The following is a 9,047-nucleotide window of genomic DNA, read 5'->3' as shown; positions in this document are numbered from 1 at the left end:
CAGCTTCTACCTTTACGTAGTATTGGATTCCCCACACAGAGAGCTCTAATCTTCAAGAGTATCTATGGCAGATCCTCAATACACAATGAACAGAGCTCCCTACACATATAACGTGCCACGAGAACTGAAACCATCTCCAACAACATCAATTAGCTTCATCTATCGATGAAATATATTAACAGACTCCATCACCAGCAACCATACCCCAACAAAAAGATCTCTACCAGCCACTGATGTCACGTTGAGCAGTGCGGTTTCCGCAACCCCTTACATTATTGGTATCGCATTCTCCAATGTGTACCATATGTGCAGTACATCCGCCCGCGTTTTCATACACCGCATGCAATCTTCTCCCAGCCATGTAATATGGAGCACTGTCGCTTTCTACCGTCCCAAGGCCCTCTATGGTAAGAGAGAATAAGCAAGGCATTGTTAAACAAAAACATGTAAATCCTGTATTATCGCATCTATAAGGAACATCTACTTTACTTATTTCATCCTGGTCACGTATCATGGCTCCGAGTCATTGACCTTCACTGAACCTTGGGTGAGTGTGAGCGGGTGGTAGGCAGGCAGCGCAGCATACATAGAGAGTAGACGCAGCTGATATGTCATATCGAAAATATTCCATGCAGGATTCTTTTTTACGGAATGCTCTTCTTGAATTTAATAATTCTTTTTACTGACTTATCACTTCTGATATCTTTACTACTCGTATCACTACCTAGATCTTATTAAAATACCAAAGCCTACTCCAGACTGGCATTCGCTCTCGTGGAAAATCTCTCGAAAACGGCCTCAACCACATACATACTCCGTGCAAAAGCCACTCAGATTTAAATCCCCACCACACTCCACGATGAGGATGCCAGAATCTCCTCTCCGCGTCGGGATAATCGGGGTTGGCAACCTCGCCCAAAACACCTTCATCCCGACCCTCCAATCCCTCAACCACCAATACACCCTAACATCTATCTGCGACATCGACCCTCAAACCCTCAACTTCGTCCAAACGCATCACAAGATCCCCAAAGCCACCACTATCCCACACGAGCTCATCCACGACCCAGACCTCGATCTCATCTTCATCCTCACCCCGGATGAATATCATGAAACATACTCCATCGCGACCTTACAGGCGGGAAAGCATGTTTTCGTGGAAACGCCACTTACATTTAGTATTCAGAGTGCGCAGCGCATTCTGGCTGCGGAGAGACAGACGGAAACAGTACCAGGGAATGGGATGGGGAAGAAAGTATTCGTAGGATATGCACGACGGTTTGCGCCTAGTTATGTTGAGTCGTTTAAGAGAGAAGTCGATAGTATTGAGCGGATCATGCATGTTCGATGTTGGGATTTCGTCGGACAGATTTATTATACTCAGAGAGCAGCAGCAGCAGCAGCAGCAGCAGCAGCAGCAGCATCGTCTTCTTCTTCCTCTACCCTTGCGACGGGTCCGGAACCTCCCTCCGGGAGGGAGGAAGGAGTCGTGGAACTTTTCCATACGTTGCTCCAAGAGACGTTTATTTACCAGGACGTTACTCCGGAACGGGTCTCGATGTGTCGATTCCTCTGCTCATTGGGATGTCATGATCTATCATTAATAAGGGAGTTGTTCGGTCTACCTGATGCAGTCGTGGGGGTTACTGTTAATGATCCATTTTACTCGGCTTCGCTCTACTATCATGATAGTCACGAGCGGGTCTTTCCCGTGGTGTATGAGTCTGGAGTGGACTCTATCCCGCGGCAAGATGCATGTCTCGTCGTTCATGGGTCGAACAAGACAGTGAGCATTGAGTATAAGTCGCCGAATTTGGTACAGGTCGTTGTCGACGAGGTCAAGAATGATGGACAGGTGAGGAAGAGAGAAGTGGTGAGCAGCGGTACTGAGCAGGATGCATATGTGGAAGAACTCAAGGCTCTTTATGCGTCGGTGGTAGATGGAAAGCCGGTGAAGACGAGTGTGCAGGATGCGATTAAGGATTTGAGGGTGTCGAGGATGATATTTGAGCAGCACGATAGGCAGTGTGGGACGATTCGGACACCACTTGGTTGAAAGGGTTGATTGCTAGGCGTTTTCTTAGCTGGGGTTATGTTTGCCGTGGTGTTTAATTTGGCTGTTACTTGGGGGTTATATTGGATCGAGATTGAGTATGATGAAATGATAGTAATGTAATGCTAATATAGTTCTATCAAACACGATTTCCAGCATGTCATGAACTATATACAGCTACGCCAGGAACCATATTTACTTCCTACAGAGCTTCTATATCAGATAATGTAGTGTAGACTCTATTTCGAGCTCGTTTTTATTGTAAAAGAGGCTAAGTAACAGTTTCAGCCTCGATTCTAGATATAAGTGGGCCTTTTTAAAACATGAGTCTCTAGCCATGATAATGCAAGATGATAAAACCATTCCCCTAACCATCCACAAGGAAGCGTCTAGATTACCTCTTTCCTTTCTTCTTCTTCTTCGAACTTGCGCCGCCTCCACCGCTAGGTGTCTGCGATCTCTGCTGCTGTGCAGCTTCCTCTGTCTTCTCATTGACAACGCCACCCTGCGTTCTGTCAGCCGCTCTCTGCTTGCCCTTCTTGCCCTTGGGCCGATACGTGGAGCGGTCACGCAGTGGCAACCACCGTTCTGGGTCGGCTGTCTTGTTGGGGTCGTAGTCTTTGGGAAGACGGGACTTCCGCACGCGCTTCTTTGCTGCGCCCTCTTTGTCGCTTGCAGGTCTCTTCCTTGCACCGGCGAAGGCCGCGGCCGCGGCTGCGACGGTCACAGAGGACAGGGGGACACCAGCTTGTTCCAAAGCTGCGACATCGACATCTGATACCAGCTCCTGTACCGAGGGCAGTTTCTCGATTTCGGCTTCGACCTTGGATGGGTCTAGAGTCGCATGCGAAGCAGCATAGCCTGCTAGAGCGAATCGATCAGACGGATCCTGCTGGCGAAGGCTGCTGAACAGTACGGCCGCTTGTGAGAGATCTGAGGGGTCTGAGGAATGCAGAAGAGATGCACCTGCGGCCCGGAGAAGAGTAACTGGCGGGTTTGATCGTTGATGCCAATGAGTCGCGGCTTTGGCAAGTTCCGACCTGATCTGAACTCTGCGGCCTTCACGCTTGTAAAGAGCAATAAGCACGCTCAACAGTCCTGGATTGAATCGTGCATCGTGGTCGTCTTCTGAGATTGATTCATCCAGTCTGCGTAATAGACTCTCTAACGTACCAATAGCAGCCGTGATGTTACCAACGGCCACATACAGTTGGACCACGGTCAGGACCAGCCCGATATCTTTAGGTCGGTTCTCGAGTAGAGGTAGAATCTCCTTCAGACCTTTCTGGCCCACCTGTTCCCGCGCATGGGCTGCTGCATTGTACACGGAGAGGAGGTTCACGTCTCCCGAAACTGAAGGCGAGGGGTGCTGAGAAAGCGCCTTTGACGTAGATCGAATCACCCCGTCATATTTCTGCACCAGTAGTTCCGCAGAATATGAATTTGCCGTCATGACCTTGTTCTGGAAGTCAAAGAGCTTGTCACCGTCTGTCGAAGAAGGCGTCTCGTGGAATGCCTTGTAGAGAAGGAAGGGATTTGCCTGTGTCCGGCCAGCTAGGATTATATTGTTCTGGGCGATCTTCTTCGTAGAAAGTTCCGAGATTCTGGCAATCGAGTTAGCTCCCCTCTCGAACAAATCCAATTTGCAGTCAACATACTCATTGACAGATATCTCCTTAATCAGCTCTTCCGCCTCGTCCAACTTCCCTTGCCGGATCAAGACGTAAAGTTGCTGCACAGCGATGGGCAGCAATTCCGCAACCTTATCCTCTGGTGTCAAATCCTCCGTAGTCTTACAAAGCTCTGTTATCTCTCAGTATAACCATTCCAATCTCTCAGAATCAAGTTTCATTTGCTGACCTTTCGCTCTGTTCAGCAGCAGTGCGCCTTCGTTGAGATCCCCTCTCGCCAGACTCCCGCATGCCGCATTGTAAACCGTCTCGAATGACTCCAGATCCTCCCTCGACGGTCTCTTATGCCGCACAGCATCCGTCTGTCGCTTCCATTGTAGCTGAGCATCCGTAGCCCAGGAATTGATACGCAGATCGTTCTCCTCGTTGCCCAACGACTCCTTATCGCGGGAAAGTTCCTCATAAAGCGCAGCAGTTCGAACGAAGTCCTCAGCACGGTATGACTATATCGAATCACCCATCAGCAAAAGTAATCTCCCCAAAATCATACACCATACTTCCATAGTCCCAAAATCACAATTAAGATAATACGTACCGCCTGCGCTTCCACATGCTTAGCCCCTCTCCCCGCACCCGATCTGGCCGCAACGTCCACGGCTTCACTCAGCTTCCCCGACTTATAAAGCGCATAAGCATATTCCAACGCAGCTCTCTTCTTGAGCGCGTCCCCGCCCTCTTCAATGACCCGCAATGCATCATCGTATCGATCGAGATTCAACAAAGCTACAACTTTGACATGTTGTGCCTGTGTGTCGTTTTTGGATTTTTTAAGTGCCGCGTTGCATGTTTTCAGTACTTCTTCATGGTCTTCGATCGTTGCTCGTTGCAGCAATGAGCTTATGGACTGCACTGCTGCAGCGGCCATCGCGGTAGATGGCTAGTAGGAGATGTGTCGGCGGCGGAGGTGATGAGCGTGAAGGTCCGCAGGAGTAGGAGTTCTTTGCCGGTTTGTTGGGACGGCGGTGAAGTGTAGGGGGATCGAAGGATTGACGAAGGACTTGTTTCTGTTTGGTCTCTGTTTGTTTTTGACCAGAGAGACTGCTAAACCAAATGTCCGGGGTACAGCTGGCCTAACCGCACATCTCGAGCTTGTGCGGAACCGATATTTCCACATCAGGAATTGTTGCGTTGGTGGTGTTTACCGCTGACCGTATATCGTAGTATCGCACAACCATTGCTCTCTCTACTCGACGCAAACTTTGTGTTAGGTGAAATGGAATAGACATGAATTTTGGGGTTTGTTAACATTGTATATATATATATATTCTTTTATGGATATCGATTTATACGGAATATCCAGGGTCTAACACCATAGTCTCAACCTCCATTCCAAAAACCCTCTTAACCAAACAATCCCAAACGGCCAAAAAAGGAGGTAAAAAAAAATAAGGGTATCGTAGGATAGGAGAAATCTATATTGACATTTCCTGCCCCTTCTATTGATGAATGCTGAATCGCCTTTTGATCCAGGCCAGGCAGTGTCCAGAACGCTTGTCTTGAGCCTTCATCTTTATAAACCAGCAACTGACGAGAACTTGCTTGCCTCGAATATAAACCATGACGATGTTATTCCCACGGGAGATCTTCACGGCAAACCGTCTCAGAATTGTAGAGCTTACGCCTCCTTTATCACTCACCGAGCTTCTCGTTCAAAATGAGTAGGAAGGTTGTAGTAAGCATAATCCAGGTGGACGAATGCGCGATCGACCGTCGGGATGCTCTCGATCATATATTGCAGACTCTCTCCGATATCGTGGCTGTCATGCAAGGTGGTGTTGCCGTCCAAGACGACATCGACTTCGACGTTGAGTTTGTCTCCTGAGTGATAGGCCTCCAAACCCTGGATCCACTTGATACTCTCCGCAAAGCGCATGACCAGGTAGATGAGGACACTACGATCATCGGAGCTGGCAGCAGCGCCCGTAAGATGATGAACGTGTTCTCTGGCGGTCTTGGCCCAATTCATCATGATATACAGGGACAGAAAGAGACCACCCAAAGGATCAAGGAACCAAGTGTTTGTGAAAGTACCCACTGTTTGGTATTAGCTGCTGTGTCCACTGGAGTCAAGTCTGAGGAGGAGAGTTATGAACTTACCCAAGGGAAAGATGATACTGAAGACGTTGAAAATGACATCGGTCATGGCGTCCTGTGCTAGGGCTTGAACGTTCGAATTGTTGATATTTCGGCACCATACCCAGCAGAGCAACTTGACAGCCACGGTACTGCCCATGATTGCGATCGCAGGAACTCCAAGCCTGACAACCTCATGGTCATCTGATGCCAATTTCTGTACGGATATGATTCCAACTTGGAAGAAAGAGGTTATCATGATCGTCGCGAAAATAAGCACACCAATAGGCTCCAGACGGTTACGGCCAACTGGATACTGGTATCGATCACGCCTTGCTGTGAGTCTGGTCGTGAACCATACGATGGCCGTACTCAAAAAGTCCAGTGAAGCATCTACCAGACTCGCAAGAACTGATACGGAGCTCGTCATGAGTGTGATGACGACTTTCGAGGCCAGCAGAAGGACATTCGCTATCAGATTGACATAGATGGCAAGAATGACAATGCGATTCGTGCTTTCAACTGGGCCGCTTCTCACACCAGCCGTTGGGTGAGGATGCTCGTCAGAGCGAGAAGACAGCAGAGGAGTGGTTTCACCAGCAGGTTGATCGACGCTCACGCCTGCTGTCCTTCCATCGCTGTTGTTCTCTATCCCTTCGGCCGATGATCCTTCCCGGGAACCTTGACGCGAGTCGGGGGGAGAAACAGGCTGGGGAGTTCCCGGCGCTTCCTCAGCAATCGTGTGCAGGCGGTTTCGAGAATTCTTATGCTTCTGCTCATAATCTTCGATAAGTTCTTGTGCGATTGACGAGCTCAGCATTCGGTCAATGAAGAGGTATCGAGTGATCAGAAAGTTCATCCGCTCGTAATAATTCCGACTAGAATGAATATCAGCTGAATACTACGCAAATAAAAAAGGATCTCAAGCAAAGAGGACGTACACTGGGGTACGAAGCTTCTTCAGTTTCTCAGGCGGTGTGTAGAATTGCTCCCTGAATCACCAATCCATCGTGAGCCGACTTCAGGAGGACTGCGCCATGCGATCCGCAGTGAACCGCTTCACACATGCACGAGAGGTACCACAGAAAACATACCATGGATACCGCGGCCCAATATTCCCAATCAATCTCGCACTGCGCTTGATCGGCTGGACGGCCTCCCCGTCTGGAGGAAGAAGCTCTGAAGAAGCATCTCCCAGCGCCCGGTGCGACAGCAATCGAACATCCCTCACCCAGTTCCCGGTCTCGATATCGTCGTTCCTAGCGGCAAACCCTTCCCAATCGGAGAGTCTGCTATCGAACTCGCCGATTCCAGTGGCACCATCGGAAAATGGCGATGATGACGGTTGCTGTAAGCTCGCCCCCGAGAACCGTCGCAAAATGCCTGGCAAATGCTGGCCGCGGGTAGACACAATCTCCCGTTCCGGATCGGGAGCGAGCGGAAGAAATGTGGACTCGTATTTAGGAAAGGAAGTGGACGTCGACATTATGGGAGCATCTACTTCCTCGATGACACTGTTGTTCGAGTACATAGTTCTCGATCCAGCGGCGCCCGGGAACTTTTTACGTGCAGCGTCCGTGCCAAGCGCTACTGCCGGCCATGTTAGCCATCGCCGCTCGGTGGTCGGATTGGCCCGTCAGTCAGCCTAGAGCCAGGCGTACATCGATCGGATCGCGAGCTCAAGAGAAGCCATCCACGAATCAAGCCTGGCCGTTTAGCATTGGGAACTTACTTTCTGGAGGAATATCAAGAGAATGACAAGAGAATGTTCGAACTTGGCCTCTGCTGCGATAGGAAACGCGATGGAACGGATATGGAGAAGACGCAGAACTCAGCAGTCCAACGGTGACACTGTCGTACTGTACAAGTCAAAGGCCGGAGAGTAAGAAAGAAGGAGACGGCTAGTCAGAGCGCTCCTTGTCCGCGACCTTTATTAGAAATAATTCCAGTATCACACCGACTGCGCATATGATCGTCGTTCAGAGGTCCCAAGGGGTATCGGAAACGACTCCACCCTGGAGAATCTCACCACCAGATCGCAGGGGGAAGACTTGTTTGAGTATCCTAGCAGCAGGAGCACTCCGTCTGCTGACGGAATCTACGACAAATATGGGAAGGTAGATAGATAGTCATCCTAGTCTCCCAGACAGAAAACTCACACAATTGAATAGTCGACGATATCCTCTCTCGCGATTATGGTCGCAAGAATCAAAGCATGAATCTTAATGCGATAGTCACTGCCAAGGCTTCAGCTTTAAAGATTCTCCGCAACGCAGAGTATTCAAGTCTCCTGCGCGTAGGTAGTGGCGCAGCACTGCATCAATTTAGTATAACTTACTCTTCTAAGCGAAGCTCTCGCCCTTACCTGACTAGAAGCAGTTACCATGTACAGCTATCAATGTTAGCCTGGGAGCCTTTCACGGTGTATAGAGTAAGGATAAACCGCCACCGCAACTTCTACTGCGCCCGAGTCACCTCCCGTATGTGGCATATTTAGGACTGCGTTACAGATTCTGGGCTGACTAGAGTACCTAGTAATGCTAATTACTTAGTAGGCGGTGGTGAGACTCGCCTGACGCTGGATAAATGGGCTGTGTCATCTTCAGATTGTGCCCAGATGATAGATTCCACCGAAGCCCCGCGCAGAATCATTAATAGTAACTATTCTATGTATGCCCATCTGCCCATGACTAAGTTAATCTGTTCAATAGGAGAATGGGAGCCACAATCGAGAGCGCCTTTGCCATGTTCAAGTGACCACTGGATGAGCATGTTTGGTGGGTGAAACAAGCTTACTCCAAAGGTCACCCATAATAGATTGATGTCCCGTGCAATCCGTTTCGCACATCTTATCGACCCATCTATAACAGTCATAACGGTTCATGCGTGTAACAGGGGTTATGGCTACCACTCTTGGCATCTTATATTGGGAAATCGGTAGCCTGTGGTCTAGCGATATGTGAAACTCATATGAGGTTGGCCGCGGGTGATCACATCGAAGAGGAGAATCAAGACCGGCGTGATTATTGAGGCCAAACAGTTGGACCAGACGGTTCAAAGGGTCGAATTTTGAAGTTGCTCTTGATAACCACAATGTAAAGCCATCGAGCATGGACCATGGAACGAACTATGCTGGACTCGTACAGTCGCGGATCAAACGTCGAATGTCGATCTTACCCCGCACATAAGTAAACGGTCGCACCATCCTGTGAGATCGCATAGAGCGGTTG

At 49.3% G+C, this 9,047-nt stretch overlaps 3 protein-coding genes across 3 annotated transcripts; 1 reads left to right on the top strand and 2 right to left on the bottom strand.

The window, feature by feature from the left end:
* Positions 1-686: 686 nt before the first annotated feature.
* Positions 687-2,243, top strand: C8Q69DRAFT_85525 (putative NAD binding Rossmann fold oxidoreductase). The gene has a single exon (XM_028634116.1). The coding sequence runs from the start codon at positions 860-862 to the stop codon at positions 2,054-2,056; it is 1,197 nt and encodes a 398-aa protein (XP_028482297.1). The 5' UTR covers positions 687-859; the 3' UTR covers positions 2,057-2,243.
* A 41-nt stretch (positions 2,244-2,284) lies between these two features.
* On the bottom strand, positions 2,285-4,812 carry C8Q69DRAFT_477962 (putative signal recognition particle protein). The gene is made up of 4 exons (XM_028631351.1): positions 4,280-4,812; positions 3,914-4,187; positions 3,712-3,856; positions 2,285-3,657 (listed from the first exon to the last, which is right to left on the bottom strand). Exons 1-4 carry the CDS (start codon positions 4,607-4,609, stop codon positions 2,448-2,450), a joined length of 1,959 nt encoding a protein of 652 aa, XP_028482296.1. The 5' UTR covers positions 4,610-4,812; the 3' UTR covers positions 2,285-2,447.
* Positions 4,813-5,383: 571 nt separating this feature from the next.
* Positions 5,384-7,673, bottom strand: C8Q69DRAFT_514321 (putative cation diffusion facilitator; the record flags this gene model as incomplete). Its single annotated transcript, XM_028633338.1, has 4 exons — positions 6,908-7,673; positions 6,759-6,805; positions 5,842-6,695; positions 5,384-5,778 (listed from the first exon to the last, which is right to left on the bottom strand). Coding segments are annotated over exons 1-4 (1,737 nt in total), but the record flags the coding sequence as incomplete, so codon positions are not given.
* Between the last annotated feature and the right edge of the window lie 1,374 nt (positions 7,674-9,047).

Source organism: Paecilomyces variotii (genome assembly GCF_004022145.1).
Source record: "Paecilomyces variotii strain CBS 101075 chromosome Unknown C8Q69scaffold_12, whole genome shotgun sequence".
Lineage (NCBI taxonomy): Eukaryota > Fungi > Ascomycota > Eurotiomycetes > Eurotiales > Thermoascaceae > Paecilomyces > Paecilomyces variotii.
Note: the sequence above shows the minus strand (reverse complement) of the source record. Positions and strands in the feature narration are given on the sequence as shown.